The sequence below is a fragment of the Furipterus horrens genome, unplaced genomic scaffold, assembly GCF_987537825.1.
Source record: "Furipterus horrens unplaced genomic scaffold, mFurHor1.1.pri manual_scaffold_7, whole genome shotgun sequence".
In the NCBI taxonomy this organism is placed as follows: domain Eukaryota; kingdom Metazoa; phylum Chordata; class Mammalia; order Chiroptera; family Furipteridae; genus Furipterus; species Furipterus horrens.
In genome coordinates, this window is record NW_028327177.1 from 98,184,459 (window position 1) to 98,208,514 (window position 24,056).

At 40.2% G+C, this 24,056-nt stretch overlaps 1 protein-coding gene across 7 annotated transcripts in view; it reads left to right on the top strand.

The window, feature by feature from the left end:
- PBRM1 (polybromo 1) overlaps nucleotides 1–24,056 on the top strand; it is a 146,131-nt gene that overhangs the window by 107,334 nt on the left and 14,741 nt on the right. For 4 of the 7 annotated variants that reach the window (XM_090284052.1, XM_090284055.1, XM_090284053.1 and 1 more), the window contains 5 exons: nucleotides 160–305; nucleotides 4,271–4,428; nucleotides 18,215–18,398; nucleotides 18,980–19,190; nucleotides 19,798–19,999. In XM_090284052.1, coding sequence (XP_090140178.1) covers nucleotides 160–305; nucleotides 4,271–4,428; nucleotides 18,215–18,398; nucleotides 18,980–19,190; nucleotides 19,798–19,999 — 901 coding nt within the window. Of the gene's footprint in view, nucleotides 1–144; nucleotides 306–4,270; nucleotides 4,429–18,214; nucleotides 18,399–18,979; nucleotides 19,191–19,797; nucleotides 20,000–23,318; nucleotides 23,484–24,056 lie in introns of all 7 variants that reach the window. The other 3 variants (XM_090284051.1, XM_090284054.1, XM_090284057.1) reach the window with 2 other exon arrangements.

The window sequence follows — 24,056 nt, forward strand, 5'->3', positions numbered from 1 at the left end:
TGATTTCAGTAACCTAATCTTTTGGTTTCTTCATCAAAGTTTCTATTTATTATTTTTCTTTTAAGTAAGTATGAAGGAAAGTCTGTTTTCCTTTCTTACCTTCTCTTTCTATCCCTTGATTGTCAACTGCGTATCTTCAACCAGTTTCCTTTGCAACAGGAGAAAGAAGATGTCCCTGTGGAAATGTCCAATGGGGAACCAGGTTGCCACTACTTTGAACAGCTCCATTATAATGACATGTGGCTGAAGGTGGGCGACTGTGTCTTCATCAAGTCCCATGGCCTCGTGCGTCCTCGTGTGGGCAGGTGCGTATTACTGAAGTAGGAGGGTAAGACTGGTTCTGAGATATGAAGCCAGTAAAAAAAAAAAAATCACTCCTCTTTAGGATGAAGACAAAATTTTCTCCCCAGGTAACATATCCAGCTTTCTCTCACATCACAGTTCCCCTCCTTTTACCTCTAGCCATACTTCCTTCTTTATATTCCTTCATGAAATCCTTTTTTCTTTTCGTACCATTTACTGAACTCTGAACCCTGAAATCTCCCTTCCCACTTCATATGGTGAACTCCTTTAGTTTACATTTGAAATGGTACTTCCTTAAGGAAACAGGAACCTATCCCCACCAGACTGGGTTAGGTCTCCCTGTTATACGCTCTCAGAGCACATATCACATTATGTTATTCTCAGGTTCTGTACTGGACTGCAAATGCCCTAAGAGTAGGGACCCTCTCATTTTGCTTTACTTTGTATCCCCTGTTCTAAATATAGAACTGAAATATAGTAAGAGCTCAGATATTTGAACAAATAAGTGGATGAAAGTATGCCTGGATGACATAAAACAACAGTAAAAGTCAAAGACAGGGCTAAGCAGTTGAGGATAATGCTTAAGAATAGCATTTGGGAAGATGACAGCGCAGGCTTACCTCTTCGCAAAATCATATCAGATTTACAGCTAAAGTGTAGAACAACTATCACTCAGAACCATCAGAAATCGAGTTGAATGAAAGTCTGACAACTACAGAATTAAAGAAATCACATCCACCCAGACTGGTAGGAGGGGCGCAGACACAGAACGGGCTGGTCCCTCACCCACATGTGGTGGATAAAAATTCAGGAGGGATATCTTGGGAGCGAGGAGTACCAGCCTTTGGTTCCAGTGCCAGGAAGATAAGTCCTCACAATTTGTGCCTGCAGAAACCAGCAGGGGTAAGATCAGTGGAAGAAACTACTGGAGCCCCAAGCAGTTCCTCTTAAAAAACCCACACATGGACTCACCTACTCAGACTCACTCCCTCTGAGCTCTGGCACCAGGGTAGCAGCTTGAAAGGCACCAGTGGCATAAAGGGAGGAACTGAAGTATCTGGCATCAACGCGAACAGAGGCCATTGTTCGTTTTCTAAACCCTCCTCCCACAGAGCCGGCAAGCTGGTGCCATATCTGAGACTCCATTAACCTGGCTAACACTGCTGGACCTGCCCGTGCAGATCCCTAGAGACTCTACCCTACCCAACTTACGAGCCCACCCACAGTGCTTTTCCATATGAATGGCTGATGTTGGCTCATGCTTCACAACTTCCTAAATCCTACCAGACAAGCAAAAACTGGCCTCATTAAGCCCAAGACCCGGCATTAGAAGCAGCCAGCCTAGATTCAGAGCTTGGCTTCGCCTGGGAATCTCCAAGCCCAGCACAAGTAGCAGTCATCTCAGATTGCTTTATATGTCAATCAAGGTGGCAAAACGTAGGTGGGGCTGACCTTGGCCTGCACCACTGGGAAAACCCCAGGGCCAGCATACCCAGTAGACAGCTACAGACCATGTTTTAACACCACCACCGGGCCCCTTCACAGAGGGCAGAGGTTGGTGATAAATGGTCACAGCCAACCCTTGCAGATGACTGGTCTGGGTAAACCCCTTCCATTGATCTGCCAAGAGCAACAAGGCCCAACTACAAGAAGAGATTGTATTTGGTCCACAAAAAGGGTGCACTTCAAGTAACCAGCATGGGTGATTGGGAAGGCTGTGCCACTGAACTCTACCAGACACCTAGTACATTAAGCCATGCTACAAAGACATGGAGTCAAAGCAGCTCTGCCTAATACATAGAAACAAACATAGGGAGGCTGCCAAAATGAGGAGACAAACAACAAAGAAACATGGCCCAAGTGATAAAAACAGATCAGAACTCCAGAAAAAGCTAACTAAAATGGAGATAAGCAATCTGTCAGATGCAGAGTTCTAAACACTGATTATAAGGATGGCCAAGGAACTTAGGACCTCTAACAGCATAGAAAAGATCCGATCAGAAAAAAAAAATTCACTGACTGAAATAAATAACAATATACAGGGAAATAACAGAGTGGATGTAGCTGAGAAATCAATGATTTGGAACATAAGCAAAACCGTAAAAACAAAAAGAAAAAAATACCCAAGAGGTCCAACATTTGCATCATAAGGGTGCCAGAAAGAGAGGAGAAAAAGCAAGAAATTGGAAATCTATTTGAAAAAATAATGAAAAAAACTTCCCTGATTTGGTGAAGGAAATAGACCTGCAAGTCCAGGAAGCACAGAGTCCCAAACAAGATGGATGCAGAGACCCACTCCAAGATACATCATAATTCAAATGCCGAAGGTTAAAGATAAAGAGATAATCTTAAAAGCAGCAAGAAAAAAGCAGTTAGTTACCTACATGGGGAGTTCCATGGGACTGTCAGCTGATTTCACTAAAGAAACTTTGCAGGCTAGAAGGAATTGGCAAGAAATATTCGAAGTCATGAAATGCAGGGACCTACAATCAAGACTGTTCTACCCAGCAAAGATGTCATTTAGCATCGAAGGGTAGATGAACAGCTTCCCAGACAATAAAAAACTAAAGGAGTTCATCATCACCAAACCATTATTATATGAAAAGTTAAAGGGATTTATTTAAGAAAAAGAAGACCAAAACTATGAAAAAATTTAGTGGAAAAAGTACAACTCTTATCAACTATTGAATCTAAAATAACTAAGCAAACAAGCATAGAGACAGAATCATGGATTCAGAGACGATTTTTTCGGTTGCCAGATGGGAGAGGGTGTAGGGGAATGAGTGAAGAGGTGAGGGGATTAAGAGGTACAAATAGGTAGTTATAGAATAGCCATGAGGTTATAAAGTATAGTATAGGAAATGGAGTAGCCAAAGAACTTATATGCATGACCCATTGTAGTGCAAGAGTCCAGCTCCAGGCAGGTTTACTTTGGATTCAGTGAGACTGAAAAACGATAGTGGAGCATTGGAGAGGGAATTCATACCAGGTTGCTTCTCACGGCAGCAGACAAGAACAGCAATCAAATCTGCCTTTCAGTCTAGTCTCGCATTGGTGCGCGAGGAAGGCCCAGGAATCACGGGAGCCAAGGTCACCCACCTTCAGTCTCATGGCAGCAGGCGAGGACAGGAACAACAGGATCTGCCTTCAGTCTCACTGCTGGGCAAGCACAAGGAACAAAGCATCTGAACAGCAGGGGCTTGTATATATGCATGAAATTAACCAAGGTGGCCGGTGGCCAACCAGAGCTCTGTGATAGCGTAACACTTACACACTAAGAAATTCTCTTAGATAAGGATGACCTAGAAAAATGAAAATACATGCATGTAGAAGTAGGGATCCTGGCTACGGTCACCCTGACACAACACCCATGGACATGCACAGTGGTGAGGGGATTGCCTGAGGGAGTGGGGGGTGCTTGCTGGATGGGGAGCAGAGGGAAGAATAAGGACAACTGTAATAGGATAATCAATAAAATACAATTTTTTTTAAAAAGTTGGTTCCAAGAGATCTTGCTTTATGTCCCAGCCCTACTAATTTCAAATTATTTACCTCTCTGAGTCAGCTTCTTTGTCTTTGTTTCAACATTTCCTAATCATTTAAATACATACCTCCCATTTGCCAGGATCTGAGGATGCTTAATAAATAAACGAGACACATATCCTTAGTCTCATGGACGTTTGTACTAATGGGAAGATGAACAATAAACATAATGAATAAGTAAACTGTATAATATGTCATGTTAAAATAATTTTTTCTCTCAGACGAATAGCCATTCATTTCTCTTTTCCTAAGTATCATGTGCTTAAAGAGAGAAAAAAATCAAGGAAATTGTTTTATCAAAACAACCAATGAAACTCCTCTACATATTAGGTATTGGTTAACAGAATTTTTGTTAGATTCCTTCAAGAACGAAGCTCATTAAAATATCATTTTGATGGAATTTCTCCCTCTTTTTCCTCCCAAGAATTGAAAAGGTATGGGTCCGAGATGGTGCTGCATATTTTTATGGCCCCATCTTCATTCACCCAGAAGAGACAGAACATGAGCCCACAAAAATGTTCTACAAAAAAGAAGTGTTTCTGAGTAATCTGGAAGAAACCTGTCCCATGACATGTATTCTGGGTAGGTATTTATGCCATTTCATTAATCACATTCATTCTGCAGCAATTGATTAACTGCTTCTGGACTAGGCACTGTTCTAGATGCTAGGTATGCAGTAATAAACAAACTAAAGTCTCTGCTTCTTTAGAGACTTACGATGGGGCAGAGGTTAGGGAGTCAGTAACTTAAAGTGAAATATATAGAACATCAGGTAGTAATTAGGACTATGAATGAGAATAAAGCAGAGGAAGGAAAATAGAGATTAATGTTGAAAGGAGGTCCTGTTTTAGGTAATGTGGTCATCAAAAGCCTCTCTGATAAGTGACATGTGACTAGAGCCCTAAAGGAAGTGAGGAAGAAAACTCCGAATATCCAGGATTTCAATCTAAACTTTTAGGCACAGGAAACACCAAATGCAAAGACCTTAAGGCAGAGTGTCTTGGCATGTTTGAGACACAATAAGCAAGGTGGGTGGCTGGAGCAGGGCAGGAGGATGTGGTAGGGAATGAGTTCTCTGAGGTAGCTAAGCACTCAATTATGGAAGGTCCTGGAAACAGTGCAGAGATTGAGTCTGCAGAAAATAGGAAGTCCTGTGAGGGATCTGAGCAGAGAGGTGATGCGATCCCACATATGCATTAGAGGAATCACTACGGCTGCATTTGGAGAATATGTTGCAAAAAGAGCACTTAAGAGACTTTTAACAGTCTGTGTTGGACTCTTAACCCTAGCAATGTTATTGTTTCATTCCAGAAATGTAAAGGACTCACGTTTTGGTTTCTGTTCCATTTTCCTGAGTGTTCACAGTGACATTCTGCTTCTCTAATCTAGATATATGCGTCATACACTGCCATCATTTTCAGCTAGATTGCTTTTGGTGCTATGAATTTTTTCAGTTAGATCTGGTAAAAATGTTTGAATGGCCTGGTAGTTCAACACATTTTCTTCTTCCCACTCTGCAGAGAGGGTGCAAAGGCTAGTGAAATTAAATCCTCCTTGAGTTTCTATAGCAGACTGTCTTCCCTGTAACTTGTGATTCGAGCTACAGCAGTGTCCTAGGGCCTTACTCCCTAGTGTAAACTCAGCCTGGATTCAAATGGAACATACCAAAGGTGAGACTGAAGTCTCCATATAACTTACTGTTTTTTAGTTATTTTCTTAGTGGCTAATCTGGAGATTACATCTTAAATTTATGACAATCTAGTTTGAATTAATACTAATTTAGTTTTATTAGTATACAGACACTCTTCCCCTCTCTAGATCCATTTCTCCTTTGTGTTGTCAGGAATTACCTCTTTATACTTTGTGAGTCCATTCACATATATTTATTTCGCTTTTACTTTTTTTATTTTTCAATAAGAGTTGGCATATAATATTATATTAGTTTCAGGTATATACCCCAGTGATCAGACATTATATAAGTTACTAAGTGATCATCCCAATAAATCTCATACCCATCTGATACCATGCGTAGTTATTAGAGTAGTATTGACTATATTGCCTATGCTGTACTTTACATCCCCATGACTGCTCTGTAACTACCAATTTGTTCATCTTAATCCCTTTACCTTTTGCCTATCCTCCCAATCCCCCTCCTATCTGGCAACCATCAAAATGTCCTCTGTATCTGCGAGTCTGTTTCTGTTCTTCTTATTCATTTATTTTGCTTTTTAGATTTAGTTATTGATACATATTTATTGCTGTTTTATTGTTCATATTTTTCTTCATCTACTTAAAGAAGACCCTTTAACATTTAATGTCATACTGGTTTGATGATGTTGAACTCCTTTAGCTTTTTCTTGTCTGGGAAGCTCTTTATATGTCCTTCAATTCTAAATTATAGTTTTGCTGGATAGAGAAATCATGGTTGTAGATCTTCGCTTTTCATTGCTTTGAATATTTCTTGCCCCCCTCCTGGCCTGCAAAGTGTGTGTTGAGAAATTAGCTGACAGTCTTATGGGAGCTACCTTATAGGGTAACTAACTGTTTTTCTTCTTGCTGCTTTTAAGATTCTCTCTTGTCTTTAATCTTTTGAATTTTAATTATGATGCCGTTTAGTGTTGACCTCTTTGGGTTCATCTCTGCACTTCCTGGACTTTTATATCTATTTCTCTCTCCAGGTTAGGGAAGTTTTCTGTCATTATCTTTTCAAATAGGTTTTCAATTTTTTTATACTCTCTCTTCTCCCACCACTCCCATGATGCAAATTTTGGTACATTTGACGTTATCCCCAAGCCTCTTTATACTATCCTCATTTTTTTGTATATTTTTCTGTTGCTGTTCTGATCAGGTGTTTTTGCTTCCTTATATTCCAAATCTCTGTTTTGATTCTCAACTTCATCTCCTCTACTGTTGATTTCCTTTAAATTATTCTTCATTTCAGTTAGTGTAACCTTTATTTCTGACTGGTTCATTTTTATGGTTTCAGTGTCTTCTTTTATGCTGTTGAAGTTCTACGTTCATCTGCTCTTCCCCTAAGTTCATTGAGCATCCTTATAAACCAGTGTTTTGAACTCCACATCTAGTAGATTGCTTGTCTCCATTTTGTTTAGTTCTTTTTCTGTAGTTTTGTTATGTTTATTTGGGACATGTTTCTTTATTTTGTCAGCCTCTTGTGTTTACTTCTCTGTATTAGATGGAGTTGTTGCATTTCCCAGGCTTCTTAGGGTGGCCTTAAGTAGTAGGTGTCCTATAGGGTCCAGTGGCACAACCTTTCCGTTCATCTGAACTGGGCACTCCAGGTGTGCCCCTATCCCCATCCCCTGCCCTATGTGGGCTGTATACACCCTCCAGAATAGTTGAGCCCATCAATGGGAGGGATTTGCCCCCAGGCTGATCAGCTGCAAGGACTAGCTGTAACCACTGTGGAGAAACAGCTGTGCAGGGTCCCATCCCATGAAGCAGGACTTACTTCGGTAGGGCTCTGGTGCCCACTGAGTCTGCCCCTGACTGTGTCACTAGTGGAGGTGGTTGGATGGTGCTTTGATATGGTCTGACACTATAGGCTGCCACTGACTCTGGGCCGCCTGGGAGTTGCAGGCCAAAGTAAGCTGCTACTTATTTTGTTCCTGGGGCCACTGGCATGAGCTACAAAGTAATCTGCAGATGGCTCATACTTGTGCTGGGCTTGGAGGTGTCCAGGAAAGGCCAGCTGCTGCTAGTGCCTGGTCTGGGGCCAATTAACAAGAGGTACTGGACACGCCTAGGCCACAAGCTGCTTGTTTGAAAGATTTTAGGAAAGTGAGCATTAGCCAAGACAGGCCATTTGTATGGAAAAGCCACTAGAAACAGTTTGGATGTGCCTGAAAGTTGGGTGGGTTTGGGGTCTCGGGGAATCACCAGAGCAGGGCAAACAGTGATAGCCAGCTTGATGGAGGTTCAGATATGGTGCCCACCTGCAGGCTCTGGAGGAAGGGCTCAAAAAAGAGACCATGGCCTCTTCTAGTACTTCTGTTTGGGAGAAAGTTGTTCCTCCAGCTCTTGACTTGATTCCAGACAACTCAGTTCCTTCTGTATGTCTCTGGTGCCTTTTGATCTCCTCCTCCAGTGTTGGCCGAAACTCAGAGGGAGTTTGTCCAACTAAGTCCATGCACAGGTTCTTTAACAGGAACTGCCTGGGACTCCAGCTGTCCTTCATTTCATTCAGCCAAAATCTCCACTGGTTTTATAGCCAGAAGTATGGGACTCCTCTTCCTGGCACTGGAACTGTGGGCACAATGGCCTGGTATGGCACTGGGACCCCTCTCTCCTCAAGGGGTACCTCCACAACGACGTTATCCCTCCCAATTTTTATCCATCATACATGGGTGTGGGACCAGCCTATTCCTCATCTCTGCCCCACTACCAGTCTTGATGTGCCTGCTTTATATCCCCAGTCGTAGGACTTCCTCCAGCTAGGTTTCAGGGAGTTTGGAATGATGGTAGTTCTATAGTTTAGTTGTAATTTTGATGTGGTTGTTGGAGGATGCAAGTACCACATTTACCTACACTCCCATCTTCACTGGAAACCCCATAAATTTTCTAATTATTGCTTTATGCATTTGTCTTTAAAATTGTGTTGGAGAAAAAAAAGTTATAAACCAAAAATATAACATTGACTTTTGTATTTACCTGTGTAGTTACCTTTACTGGTATTTTGAAATTAGACAGTGGCTTTAAGTTACTGTCTAATGTCCTTTCATTCCAGCCCGAAGGACTCCCTTAAGCATTTCTTGTAAAGCAGCTCTACTAGCAGCAAACGCCCTCATGTTTTGTTTGTCTATAAATGTCTTGATTCCTTTTTCATTAATGAAGAATACTTTTGCTGGACATAGAATTCTCCACTGACATTTTCTTTCGTGTCTTTCATCAAATTTGGGAAGTTTTGATCACTATTTCTTGACATATTCTTTCTCCCCTTTTCTCTGTTCTCCTTCCAGGACTCCCATTATTCTTAATGGTGTGTCACATGTTTCTCAAACTCTGTTCATTTTTCTTTGTTCATTTCTTCTTCTGTTTCTCAGACTAATAATTTCAGTTGGCCTGTTTCAAGTTCACTAATTCTTCTGCCTGTTCAAATCTTCTGTTGAACCCCCTCTAATGAATTTTTCATTTTAGTTATTGTATTTTTCAGCTCCAGAATTTTTATTTCGTATTTACAGTTTCTGTCTCTTTACTGATACTCTGTTTGGTGAGACATCGTTCTGGTTTTCTTTACTTCTTTGTCCCTGGTTTCCTTTAGCTCTTCAAAGATATTAAAGATAGTTGATCTAAAGTCTTTGTTTAGTTTAGTAAGTCCAGTGTATGGGCTTCCTTACTAACAGTATCTGTTTATTTCTTTTTATCCTGTGACTGGACCATACTTTATTACTTCTTTTTTTTTTTCCCCCTGCTGGGTATTTTATTTTATTTTTGTTTTTTTAATATGCTTCATTGATTATGCTGTTACATTTGTCCCAATTTCTTTTCCCTTTGTTCCCCTCCACCCAGTGACCCCCTCCCTCCAGTTGGCCCCCCTTAGTCTATGCCCATTGGTTGTGCATATAGTTCCTCTCAACATCTTCCTATCTACTCCACTCCTTCCTACTATGCTTCTTAATTCCTATACCATCTCCCTCACCTCCCCCCCTAATTTTCCCCATACCTATAATTCTTTTCACAATCTCGTTGCCTACTTAGTTTGTCTTTGTTTCGGTTCCCTAGATTCTGTTGTTGGTTGTTGTTTTACAGTTTTCATTTCAGTGTTCATAGTTTTGATCCTCCTTCTCCTAAACAAGTCCCTTTAACATTTCATATAACAGTGGTTTAGATCTGATGAACTCCTTCAGTTTTATTTTGTCCTGGAAGCACTTTCTCTGCTCTTCTATCCTGAATGACAGCTTTGCTGGACAGAGTAATCATGGTTGTAGGTTTCTGCTTTTCATTACTTTGAATATTTCTTGCCAGTCCCTTCTTGCCTGCAGTTTCTTTTGAGAAATCAGCTGACAGTCTTATTGGGACCCCTTTGTATGTAATTCTCTTCTCTCTTGCTGCTTTTAAGATTCTCTCTTTATCCTTAATTTTTGACATTTTGATTATAATGTGTCTTGGTGTGCTTCTCCCTGGGTCCAGTTTTTTTGGAACTCTGTGCTTCCTGGACCTGTAAGTCTTATTTCCTTCCCCATCTTAGGGAAGTTCTGCTTCATTATCTTTTCACAGAATTTTTCAGTTTCTAGTTCTTCTTCTTCACCTTCTGGCAACCCTGTGATTCGGATGTTGGCCCACTTATAGCTGTCCGAAAAGTTTCCGAGCCTCTCCTCGTTTTCCTCCCTTCTTGTTTCCCCTTTCTGCACTGGTTGGCTGTTTGTTCCTTCCCTATGTTCCGATTTGTTGATTTGATCCCTGGTTTTCTTTCCCTCACCACTAGTTTTGTATGTGTTTTTGTTCATTTCAGCAGGACTAGCCTTCATTCCTTCCCTGTCTTGTTTAATATCTGCTGTTAGGTCTGTAAACACTTTTATAACCAAAGCTCTGAACTATGCCTCAGAAAGATTTTCTATCTGCTGCTTCATTAGATTAGATATTTGCTGTCTGGTCAGCTGCGTCAATGGGATCTCTATCATGATCCATGCCATCTTGAACAGTTTTGTGTTTACCTTTGCTTCCTGGGCAGGGCTGTCACAGCTCCTACGCTATAGAGGGCAGAGTCCCGTGCACTCGTCACAACCAGGCAACCTGTCTCACGACGCTGTGGTATTTTCTGCGGGGATGGGGGTCCAAGATGGATTCCTGCTATTTACTGTCCGCTGAGAGACCTGGAGCCTCCTCTCTTCCGTCCCCGCCCTCACCGGGCCTGACAGTCCAAGGCAATGGAGGTCTGGTCTGCAGCCAGGAGTGCTCCCCAGGCGCTTCTCGCCTCCCCTTAAATACGGTGTCTGTGCTTAACGCTGTCCTGCCGCCGTCGCTGTTGCTGCCTAGACAGCGCAGCTTGACCTCTCCTCCTCAGCTTTGCCCCTCCTACCTGTCTGGATGAGCACTACTTCTTTATAACTTCATATGTTGGACTTCCATTTATTTTCTGGAACTTCTGGTTATTTCTGGTTTTGCTGTAGTTGTATTCTTTCTTAGTTGAAGTCTCCTGTGTTTCTCTGCTTCCAGTGTCTTAGGGCGAGCTGTCACTTCTATTAACGTTGTAAGGGCCGGAGCCTTAGGGATTGGTCAGTAACGGGGGACCTGTTTTACCACGTTGTGGTGCTGTATGTGGGGAACAATCCCGCTCACCCATCACTCGCCCCTGTTCCAGGCACTTCTCCCACTTTCGCACCGGACTGGAGCCCCTCTAGCTGTTGCCCTGGCCGTCATTCCCAGAGCGGGTGGGTCTGTGGACGTTCTAGGACCGTGGGGGCCCTTTAAACAGTCGGACTCTGCTGAGAGATCGGCATTTTCTGCCTCCGTCCCAACCCCCACTGGTTTGCACAGTCAAAAGCAATGAGGCTTGATTTTCCCCGAAACTGGGACAGTGAGCTGCTCTGGTGATGAGCTGGGAATGCTCCCCAGGTGTCCCTCCTGACTTTTTAAAATGTGTAACTGCTTTCTGCCAGCCTGCTGCTATTGCTGCTGCTGCCACCACTACACCGAGTCCTCTCCGCCCCTCCTACCTGTCTGGATGAGTATTTCTTCTTTATATCTTCGTTTGCTGGACTTCCATGCACTTTGATTTTCTGGAACTTCTGGTTGTTTCTAGTTTTGAGGTAGTTGTGTTCCTTCTTAGTTGTGGAGAGAGACGCAGCATGTCTGTCTACGCCTCCATCTTCGCCGGAAGTCTGCTACTTTATTGTGTCTTAACATGCCTCGTAATTTTTTGTTGGAAACTGGACAGTTCAAATATTATAATGTAATAACTCTAGAAATTAGATTCTCCCCCCTGCTCAGGCTTTGTTATTACTACTTATTACTACTTATTGTGGGTTGTGGTTGCTTATTTAGTGAGGTAGTACAGGAGCCCCAAAACGGGGAGCTGCTTTTGTGTTCATGATATTCTGAGGAAAACCACCCAGTGGACTAGCCCACGTGGACATACTGTTTATTACTCATGTTACAGGGAAGTGCACTGACGGCGGTCTGAAGCTCATTATAAGGGATCACAGACAAAGGAGGCACGTGTCCTACGTGTGACTCTAAACTACATTACCTCAGTGTGTTCATGCAGAAGGAAAAGGTCAAGAAGCAGTCACAGGACAAGAAGTGCTCCCAAAAGAGATAAGGAGGGAATTAACAATCTATTCCCAAACAATACACATTCCTTCTTTTTGCAAAGACATTTTATTAGGTATATAGACGATCCAGGAGACATTCAGATAAACTATTAAAATTAATAAATGAAAATGTCAAGATAATCTATATTTTTGTTTACCATCAGTAATTAGAAAATTTTAATTTAAAAATATGCCATTTACATTAAATACCTAGGAATAAGTCTTTAAAAAGATGCTCAAGACTCGTACACACACACACACACACACAAACAAAACTAAGAAAATTACTGAGATAAATTAAAGAACACCTGAAAAATGAAGTGATCCATCATGTTTATAGCTGGAAGACTCATTATAAAAATGCCAGTTCTCTCCAAATTGATCTATAGATTCATTGCAGTCAAAATCTAGCAGGTTTTTGTAATTTTTAAAATTTATAATTTTTTTCATGCTTTATTAAATGATGCTTTCTAAACTATTATCTTTCTCTGTCTTTTGAGGACCAGTCAGGGCAGAGACACCACCTCCATTCCGAGTCCACCAGTCGTTTTTACTCTTTAGCTATGAGAATAATTTTTACTCTTTCTAAATCTTTATTTTTCCTTCTGTGAAGTAATAGACAATAGTAACTATTCCTTCTCTGAATTGAAAAGCCTTTGGATTATGTAAGTAAAGTATTATGTAAGTCCAAGGCGGTGATAGTAACTAGCTATTTTAAGCTTCTAAAATGTTTATAACCTTTTTTTACATGTTTTACGAGTTTTACAAAATTGTTAGTTATGAATACTCCTATTAAGGTGAAGAACAAAATAGGGATGTTCTTGTAACTCTTATTAATGTTATTCTGGAGGTACCAGCCAGTGCAGTTAGAAGTAAAGAACAGAAATCTAAAATAAGGAAATTATTTTTTTTATCCAAGGGAGGGAGTAAAGTGGAGCGGAATATCGATTGGTTGCCTCTTGCACACATCCTGACCAGGACCAAACCCACAACCTATACGTGTGGTCTGACTGAGAATCAAACCTGTGATCCTGGCCAGGGCAGAAAGTTTAGTAGATGAAAATAGAGAATCATTTATGAAACTATGGCACACAATAAAAAAAATAAGATGATTGAGTATAAAAGTAATAAATAAGTTTCCTTAGAAGATTCAATAATAAAAAATACAATATCTTGGGATAAATTTAACAGTATTTGTGCCACATCTGTATAAAGAATTTTTTAAAATGCTACTTTTAATGCCCTTTAAAAGGGATCACTTAACCTGGCTGCTGTGGCTCAGTGGATTGAGCGTCGGCCTGCGAGCTAAGTATCACTGGTTCAATTCCCGGTCAGGCTCCCAGTTGGGGGCACGAGTGAGAGGCAACCAACCACACAGTAATGTTTTTCTACCTCTCTTTCTGCCTCCCTTCCCCTTTCTCTAAAAAATAAACAGCTCTGCTGGTGTGGCTCAGTGGACTAAGCACTGGCCTGCAAAGCAAAGGCATGACAGTTCAATTTCCGGTCAGGGCACATTCCTGGGTTGCAGACCAGGTCCCAAGTTGGGGGCGTATGAGAGGCAACCACACATTGATGTTTCTCTCTCCCTTCCCCTCTATAATAAATAAATAAATAAATTTTTTAAAAATAAAATCTTTTTTAAAAATTACCTATTAAATTGTTGAGGATTCAGATGTCTATTACTAGTTAACAAAAACATACAAAAGCAGCATTCACTCATTATGTGTTGGGTGAATTACCTACCTGTGGAAGGTAATTTGGTAATACTTATAAAAATTAAAGGGTAAATGCCCTTTGACCCATCTTTAGTACTTTTAAAAATGTATACTTCATGTGTATACATTTTTAATAATGTCTATAATTATTTATATCAGCATTGTTTTGCTGCAGTGGGAAAGCAAAAATTTGGAAACAGGCTAAATATTTATCAGTAGAGAACTAGTTTTCTTTTTTTTTTTAAGTATATTTTATTGGTTACTTTGTTACAGTAGTCCCAATTTTTTCCTCCTTTGCTCCCCTCTGTCTAGTACCCCCGTTCCCTCCAGCAATCCCACCCTGCTTAGTTCATTTCCATGGGTCATGTATTCTTAATTTCCTTCTGTCTATTTTGTACCAACCAATTATGCTTCTTAATCCCTACATCATTTCCCCATTTTTCTCCCTTCCCCCTCCCAGCTGATAACCCTTCAAACGATCCCCATACCTATTATTCTGTTCCTGTTCTGGTTTGCTTAGTTGGATTTTGTTTTTATTTTTTAGATTCAGTTGTTGATAGTTTTGAGTTTGTTGTCATTTTAATGTTCATGATTTTGATCTTCTTTTTCTTAAGTCCCTTTGACATGTCATGTATTAATGGCTTGGTGATGATGAACTCTTTTAGCTTTATCTTGTCTGGGAAGCACTTTATCTGCCCTTCCATTCTAAATGAGTGCTTTGCCAGATAGAGTAGTCTTGGTTGTAGGTCCTTGATTTTCATCACATTGAATACTGCTTGCCAGCCCCTTCTTGCCTGCAAAGTTTCTTTTGAGAAATCAGCTGATAGTCTTATAGGCACCCCCTCTGCTTTTCTCTTGCTGCTTTTAAGATTCTCTCTTATCCTTCACCTTTGGCATTTTAATGCTGTGTCTTGGTGTGGTCCACTTTGGGTCTAGCTTGTTTGGGACTTTCCGTGCTTCCTGGACTTGTCTGTTTATTTCCTTCACCAAATTTGGGGAGTTTGCCTTCATTATTTTCTCACATAAGCTTTCAATTTCTTGTTCTTCCTCTTCTCATTCTGGCACCCCTGTGGGTTCAGATGTTGGAACGTTTAAAGTTGTCCCAGAAATTCCTAAGCCTCCTCATTTTTTTTCAATTCTTGTTTCCTCATTCTGTACTGGTTGACTTTTTGTCTTCTTTATGTTCCAAATTATTGATTTGAATCCTGGTTTTCTTCCCTTCACCATTGGTTTTGTGGATTTTCCTTCATTTCATTTAGCATAGTCTTCACTTCTTCCCTTATGCGTTTGCCGTACTTAAGCATATCTGTCAAGCCTGTGGGCATCTTTATCACCAGTGTTTGGACTCTACATCTGTTAAGCTGGGTATCTCCTTGTCACTTAGTTCTCCCACTGGAACCTTGATTCGTTCCCTCTTGGGCCATACTTCTCATCTTGACAGGCTCCTGTGTTTGTTTACCTCTGTGTCTTAGGTAGAGCTGTTGCACCTGTTATATTGTAAGGGGCGGAGCCGTAGGTATTCATTGGTACAGGGTGACCCGTTGCACAACATTGTGGCGCTGTATGTGGCGTAGGGGTCTGAAAGGGAACAATGCTGCTTGCTCAGCACTCTCCCCCTTTCCAAGCACTTCTCCTACTTCCGTATGGGACCGGTGCCTCTGTAGCTGTTGCCTTGGCTGCCATTCCCAGAGTGGGTGGGTCTGTGGATGTTGTAGAACCGTGGGGACCGTTTAAGCAAGCGGACTCTGCTGAGATATTGGCAGTTTCTTCCTCCGCCCCAACCCACACTAGTTTTCACAGTCAGAAGCAATGAGGCTTGATTTTCCCCCAAAGCTGGGACCATGAGCTGCACGGTCTGGTCTGGCGCTGGGAGCACTCCCCAGGTGTCCCTCGCATCTTTTTAAAACGTGTGACTGTGCTTTCCACGGGCCTGCCACTGCTGCCACCACCACACCGCATCCTCTCTGCCCCAGCTCCGCCCCTCCTGTCTGTCTGGATGAGTATTTCTTCTTTATATCTTTGTTTGCTGGACTTCCATGTAGCTCAGTTTTCTGGAACTTCTGGTTGTCTCTAGTTTTGAGGTAGTTGTATTCCTTCTTAATTGTGGAGGAAGGTGTAGCATGTCTGTCTAGGCCTCCATCTTGGCCAGAAGTCCTGAGAACTAGTTTTAATGCCTATAGTGTATTAATACTAGTAATCCTCAAGATATATTATTTTGCACCTAAATTTTGTTGCAAAATAAATATTTTGTGCCACTTGTAAGTTTTTTACTGTGGTAAAATGCACAAGACATAAAATGCAACATTTTAACTATTTTTAAGTGTACAATTCACTGGCATTAAGTCCATTAACAATATTGTGCAACCATCATCACTATCCATTTCTAGAATTCTTCATCATCCCAAAGAGAAACTCTGTACCCATTAAGAAAAGACTACCCATTTCTCCCTCTCCCAGCCCCTGGTAATATGTGTTGTACTTAATGTCTCTATGAATTTTGCCTATTCTATGTATCTCATATAAATGGAATCATGCATAGCTGTCCTTTTGTATCTGGCTTATTTCACTTAGCATAATGTTGTCAAGGTTAATTTATAGTATAGCATGTGTCGGAATTTTATTCCTTTTTAAGGCTGATTATATTCCATTGCATGTATATATAATATTTGGATAATTCATCTGTTGATGGACATATGCATGGTTTCTACCTTTTGACCATTGTGAATAGTGCTGCTGTGAAGATTGGTGCAAAGGTCCCTCCCTGTATTGCGGTTCACTTATCGCAACCTCACTGTATCGCGGGATTTTTAAAAATATTATATTTAATTATCGCGAATTCTTCGCTATATCGCGGGATTTTGCAGTACTATATATGTATGTTGTTAAAGTTATGTAGGTTTAAGAGTGTAGAATATGTTTAAGAACATAAGTAGTGTTTGTAAAAGTGAGGAAAAGGTTAATAAGGGAGTGGGAAAGGTTAATAAGGGATCGGTTTATAAGTGTGTGGGAAGGGTTTATAAAGCCTTAAAATATATATAAATAAATAAATGTACTGTTCCTAATTTACAGATTTGCACCTATCCCTGGGGCGTCTAGAACGTAATATCCACGATAAGTGAGGGAATTCTGTATCTACTTGAGTCCCTGCTTTCAGTTCTTTTGGGTATTTATCTAGAAGTAGGATTGCTGAATTACACAACTATGTTTAACTTTTTGAGAAGCTGCCAAACTGTTTTCCACAACAGCTATACTATTTTACATTCCCACCAGGGTTCCACTTACTCCACATCCTTGCCAACCCTCATTTTTCTCCTTCTTTTCCCTTCCTTTCTTTTTTTATGTAATAGCCATTCTAATGGGTTTGAAGTGGTATCTCATTGTGTTTTTTATTTGAATTTCCTTTATGATTAATGATATTGAGCATCTTTTTATGCACTTATTGGCTATTTGGATATCTTCTTTGGAGAAATGTCTATTCAGATTCTTTGCCTATTTTTTAATTGGGTTATTATCCTATTATTGTTGAGTTGTAGAGATTCTTTATATATTCATGATACTAGATGCTTACCAGATATATAATTGACAAATATATCCTTCTGTTCTATATGTTGTCTTTTCACTTTCTTGATAGTGTCTTTTGAAGCACAAAAGTTTTTAAGTTTGACAAAGTCCATTTTATCTTTATTTGGTTGCTTGTGATTTCATTTTATTTTATTGTTAAAGATTTTAGTCACTTTCAGAGAGAGGGGAAGAGAGGGAGAGAAACTTGTGAGATACATCGATCAGTTATTTCTCACACACCTCCAACCCAGGACCTGGCCCACCACCCAGGCATGTGCCCTGACTGGGACTCTTAATTGGCAACCCTTCTGCTCGCAGGCTGGTACTCAATCCACTGGGCCACACCAGCCAAGGCTGTTTCCTTGTGATTTTAATGTCACATCTATGAAATCATTGCCTAACAAAAGGTCGCAAAGATTTACGCCTATGTTTTCTTTTAAGAGTTTTATAGTTGTGGCTTTTACATTTAGAACTTTGATCCATTTGAGTTAACTTTTTTATATGGTATGAGGTAGGTTTGTATGTGGAGGTCCAGTTATCCCAGCACTATCTGTTGAAGACACTATCTATTCTTTCCCCATTGAATTGTCTTGGTACACTTGTTGATTAGTTACCCATAAAAACCCAATCGTATCAGTTTATTTCTATACTTTCAATTCTAGTCCATTAACCTTTATGTTTCTCCTTATGCTTGTGTATACCCTTTAAATGTTCTGACTTTGAATCAGGTGATTGTATCTATTAAAAAATAATAAAACCTTAAAGTAATTGTTAGCTACGATCACAATTTACTTTTAACTTCTCTCTAATTTGCTGTTTCAGGAAAGTGTGCTGTGTTGTCATTCAAGGACTACCTCTCCTGCAGGCCCACTGAAATACCCGAAAATGATGTTCTACTTTGTGAGAGCCGCTACAATGAGAGTGACAAGCAAATGAAGAAATTCAAGGGACTGAAGAGGTTTTCACTCTCTGCCAAAGTGGTAGATGATGAAATTTATTACTTCAGGTAAAGCTTAAAAAACTAAGGAAGAAAGAACACTTCAGCACTCTTAATAGTAAAACTGATATCAAAATAGCACAGTGCAGGCTCGTATTTTTGTTTGTTTTTTTAATTAGGCTTTGAACTAGAACAGTACGTTTTAAATAGAAAATATTAATTTAGTTAAAGATCAAAAGAAATCCTCATAATCTGCTGAGATATAGTAATTGCTCTTACGGTGCTGTTGGCATAAACTCCAGTAATGGTAATGTGGAGGCAGAATCTTTGGTTTTGGTTCACAGTCTATCTATTAAGAGATTGCACAGTTCCACAGATTATGGAAATTCTTTTCACTGTATAGGCAACTAGATCTCAACTTTGGACCAAGTACTTTTGTGGGTATTCAGCAGAATTCTTTAAAAACAAGCCTCTGTAAGTAGGTATGACTATAAATACACATTTAAGTTCTTTTCCTTGCTGATTTTGTGTGCCTTGCAGATTGCAGGTAGTCATTTCTAGATATTAAGGCAGAATGCTGATTTCTGACCAGTCCTGGGGTGGTCCTAGGTGACTTTCTTTTTTTTCTTTTTTTTTTAATGTTACTTTAGAAAGCCAATTGTTCCTCAGAAGGAGCCCTCGCCTTTGTTGGAAAAGAAGATCCAGTTACTAGAAGCTAAATTTGCTGAGTTAGAAGGTGGAGATGATGATATTGAAGAGATGGGAGAAGAGGATAGTGAGGTCATTGAGCCTCCTTCTCTACCTCAACTTCAGGCTCCCTTGGCCAATGAGCTGGATCTCATGCCCTACACACCCCCACAGGTGAAGGTGACAAGTTCCTGTTACTTGTCTTATTCCTGGCTGTGGTTTGCAGCAGACTTCAACTAAAGTAAAGAGATGTCCAGCCCCTATGTATATGAGTTCCAACCTAGAATTCTGCAAGAAGGAACAGATTTTTTTTTCTCAGTGCCATTAATTATTTAAGATTTAATATATTTTTTAAAATTTCATTGATTGCTGTTTTTAATGGCAAGTTTAGTTAGAAAGCTCTCCTTGCCTTATGTTGAAGAAAAGCAATGAGGAACAGCATTACCTTGTTACTGTATTTTTTAGTTTCCCTATCTTTTTAGTACATTCTTCAGAATTTCGTTTTTGGTTGAGGGATCCATGTTGATATTTTTTTTTCTCATTCAGAATTTTCTCAAGAGTTAATTGTGAGGTCACCATTCAGATTGCAGTCATGGAATTCAGTGAAACTTCCATTTATTTTTTTATATAATAAGACGCAAGGAAGAGCTGTATTTTTACCAAGAAAATGACCATCTATAAAACAGTAAATATTTAATCAAATGTTCCTGGCTTCCAGAAGCTTTGAGCAGTTAACCAAATACAACGTTTAGATGCACCCTAAGAGCTTCCTGTCTTACAGTCTACCCCAAAGTCTGCCAAAGGCAGTGCAAAGAAGGAAGGCTCCAAACGGAAAATCAACATGAGTGGCTACATCCTGTTCAGCAGTGAGATGAGAGCTGTGATTAAGGCCCAGCACCCAGACTACTCTTTTGGGGAGCTCAGTCGATTGGTGGGGACAGAATGGAGAAACCTTGAGACAGCCAAGAAAGCAGAATATGAAGGTAAATAGACTAGAGACAACCATCTCCACTTTCTAAGCAAGGGGATGTTATTAGGTATGCACGTGCATAGACAGATTTTTCTCTTATTCTTACTACTTGCACATGAACTTTTGTTGGGGATTGTCTCAAATGGCTCCCATCCAGAAGTTTTAATACAAGCCTTGTCCTGGCTGAGCAAGCACTGCATCTGACTTGACCTCTGATCCTGGTGTGGGTTTCCCCCCCCCCAAAAAAGCTCTCAAATATTTTGCTATTAATAATTGCATGATTTTCTTCTTTCATTGAGTCCTGTAAGCATACATGTATTGAGCTGGGGAATGATTGTACTAGAATGTTAAATATAATTTTTGGTTAAAATTCACCTGAAAGTGGGCTTTCAAAATCAGTGGTCTTCTGTTATGGCTCTTGATAAGCCATATGTTTAAACTTCAGGCTGAAGCTTGGCTGAAGCACTTGATGTCCTAGGCCAGTCCTGGCCTTTGCTATGTCTGCATTTACAGCTACTTTTAAGGCACTTGGAATCTCTTTTATAAAGTTCAACTGCCTCTGTTTTCTTTTTATTCTATAGTTAAGTCATTTTGGGCCATGAGCTATATCATTCAAGGACTTGGTGGTTCTACTCGAGAGAGATTTTTTTGTTTGTTCCTTTGTTTGTTTGTTTGTTTTTACTATCAGTCATGGCTTTAATAAAAAAATAAGTAATAAATGTTAGATTAGGCAGGACTGTTGCCATTGGAGCTGTTTTTTTACCATTTGGAATTGTACATAATGGTTTATTTTACCAGTTTAAAGCCATCTTTCATTGATTGACCATGGTAGCCAGCCATTACTCTTCTTGGATAATTCCAAATTTATTATTTTCTATCAAACATAAAGAAATTAATTGTTACGGCTGCCTCCTTTATTAAAGTTTATGGAGTTTCCAAAAATACTCTTTTAAAAAAATTCTCACTTTTTTCAGTTATTACAGTTGATTGATTATTATAAATTATCTGATGGGCTTCATCAAGGATATTCTGCAGAACCCTAATCCTACAAGATGCTCATCCAAAAAGCACTTGTGGCAAAAGTAGTGTGGTAAACACTCTAAACCTTTTTTTCTTGGAAACTTATCATGTTTTTATATTAAAAGTCTTTAATACCTACAGTAAAGAACCTGTTTTTTTCACCTGGAATTTTCTGAAACTTGAGCAAGTATTCATGTAATACCTGTTACTATCCTAAGTAACTAATATTTTGCAGAACATACTTAGAGAAAGCTTAGTCAGTTTCATAAGAACCTAGAACTTGGAAGAGCTTTGGTATTTCTGACCTTAGTGAATGTTAAAACCGAATAGATCACTTAGTTGGAGGAGTGTTGGAAATGAAGCTCACATGGGTGGATATAAAGCCTGGTCCAGAGTAAGTGAAGCTACTACTACATGGCTGGTTATTTAAAGTGTGAACAAGAGAGAGAAAAGTGTCTGGAGATAATGTGTAAGTAAAAATGCTGGAGCAGGGCTAAAGAGGGGGAGAAATGATGGCTTCTGGGAAATTCTCCCAAATTCAAAGGGGAGACTGTAGTTCAGCGAGAATAAGGTGAGAGTGAGTTATATGATTCGGTCGTGTCTGGCTGAGACATAAAATTTGAACTTTTGTTTTGACCCATTGAGTTCAAAACTCTACCTTTGGGATGTGGCTGGTTTAATTTAATAATTTTCTTTTCCAAGACAGCCCAAATAAACTCCTCAAGAAAGAGCTAACAGTAGCCAGTCCAGTATTTGATCCACAGGCCTTAATTTTTCTATTTTCAACTCTCCCATTTTACTATGTCATTTGTGTAATGAAAATACTAGAATTTAATGTGAGGGATCTAGATTACTGCTAGCTCAAGGAAATAAATAGGTTGTTTAAATGGCTTTTGTCCCTCACATTCATTTTACAGAGGATCTGTAAACTGGGACAGCGTTGGTGAGTGATGACAAGTCTATGTAGGCAACTGTGTCGCAGCCAATGAAGATTTGATTTGTTTGACTTGCACATTCTTACATAGAAGAGGACTGGAGCTGTTGCTTCTTGAATCTCTTCAAAGCCATGTGACCTTGAGGTCTATTCCCCCTCCTTAGATCAGCCAGTGGTAGACCTTTTGAATTCCACATTGAAGGGTCAATGTGTGGCAGTTGGATTGTGATACCAGGAGTCAGGGCCACAGGTTGCTGGTTCTCTCTGTATTCTTGGACAAGTCACTGCCTGTTTGCCAGCCTCAGTTTGCCCAGATGAAGAGTGGGAAGGATTTCCTATTTATGAATGGTGAAGCAAAATAAACCCTGTATTATGGGAGCTTTGGGAATACACATTTCTAGAGTTCTTTAGTAAGGATCCAGCCTGCTAGTTCCCAAAAAGACTAAGGATGTGATCATTGGGGTTACTGGCTATGGAGATGCAGGCAGAGTAGCTCAGAGGAGGGGTATAGCAAGGTGTGTTCCATAGCCCAGAACTGGCACAAACAAGTACTCCTCTTGCATTTCAGATGAAATAATAGTGACTTCTGGAACTTTCACTGATTTAGGGTGACTTATGGTCAGTATTGAACTGCTCAGCTTCAGGAAACTTGGTTCTGTCAGTATCTTGTCCATTGCTTCATATGTGTATATATAATTCCCTTCTTTCGATGACTGTAGCCTGGAGTGCCATGCATTTTTTTCCCTTGGGGTTTATTAAACATGACCTCTTTGCTTCATTAGAATGTAGAAATTAGCATTTAATGACCCTAAAACCTTGTGGAGGAGGCAGTGAGCTGCTTTTCCCTTACAGAGTTAATTTTCTTCAGCTGCTAAAACCCATGACACTAATAACAAGAGTCCTCAAATCTTAGTTAAATTGGGTGCAAGGAATCAGGAAAATATAGTAAGTAACAATTGTGCCAAAAATTATAATGGGCCATGGAATTGCTTCATGTTGAAATTATAATTAATTTGCAATGCTTTTAATACTAGAATAATGGTAGTGCTTCTCATCTTCAGGGTGCCTTGTGAGATTAACCACGTTGGTTACGCTGGTGACGTGTTTAAATAAAACCTGTGCTTTCTGAATGTGTGTTGCAGTCTTAACATTCTTGAAATCTTTGCAGACCAGTTCTCAAGATGGGATAGGAAAGCTGGACTCTAGTTTACCAAGTGAAATCGGCCCGACTCCTCCTGTATTGAGACTAGTCATCTACTGTTCCTTCCATTGAGACAGAACTGTTGCCTATGTTTTTACTAGTCCTGTTGAATGCAATGGATGGTATTTTGAATTCCTGGGTTAAAAACAGAATTGAAAATCTGAAATGCCTTTACAGAGCGGGCAGCTAAAGTTGCTGAGCAGCAGGAGAGAGAGCGAGCAGCACAGCAACAGCAGCCGAGTGCTTCTCCCCGAGCAGGCACCCCTGTGGGGGCTCTCATGGGGGTGGTGCCACCACCAACACCAATGGGGATGCTCAATCAGCAGTTGACACCTGTTGCAGGTAAAAACAGGAGCTAAGACCATTTTTTTCCACTTTAAGAAATTCCTTCATTTTTTTTTTTCTCCAATGAGGAGTAGGCCACAGTCTCTAGGCTTTTCTATGACAGATTCAAAGTTTGAAGTCATCCATGTTGTCCTTACATTGCCTTTCCCGTACAGGCAATGCCTCCCCTCTGCCCTAGAAGTGGGCATTGGGCCCAATCTGGGAATTGGTAGGGAGCAGCTCTTCCCTAACTGTGGGCATGATCTAGTGCTGTTCTCCACCCCAGACTGCTTTTGATAGAGCGTTATAGCAGAAAATATAAATAGACCCTGAATTCTCTTCTGGAGAGACTTCCAAGAGAAAACACAGAACTAGTTTTAGGTGATGTTGATTTTCACGTCTCATTCCAGTATTCAGTTTGCCTTGTTCTGCTGCAGCCAGCGTTAAAAAACTGACCATTTAAAAGGATTTTTGACAATGAATTACAAATCCTTTCTTGGTCACCATTGTGCATGACTACTAAGTTAAATACAAGTCCTTATTCAATTCATTGTGCCCACTCTGTAATGCTTTTCTATTTAATTACATTAA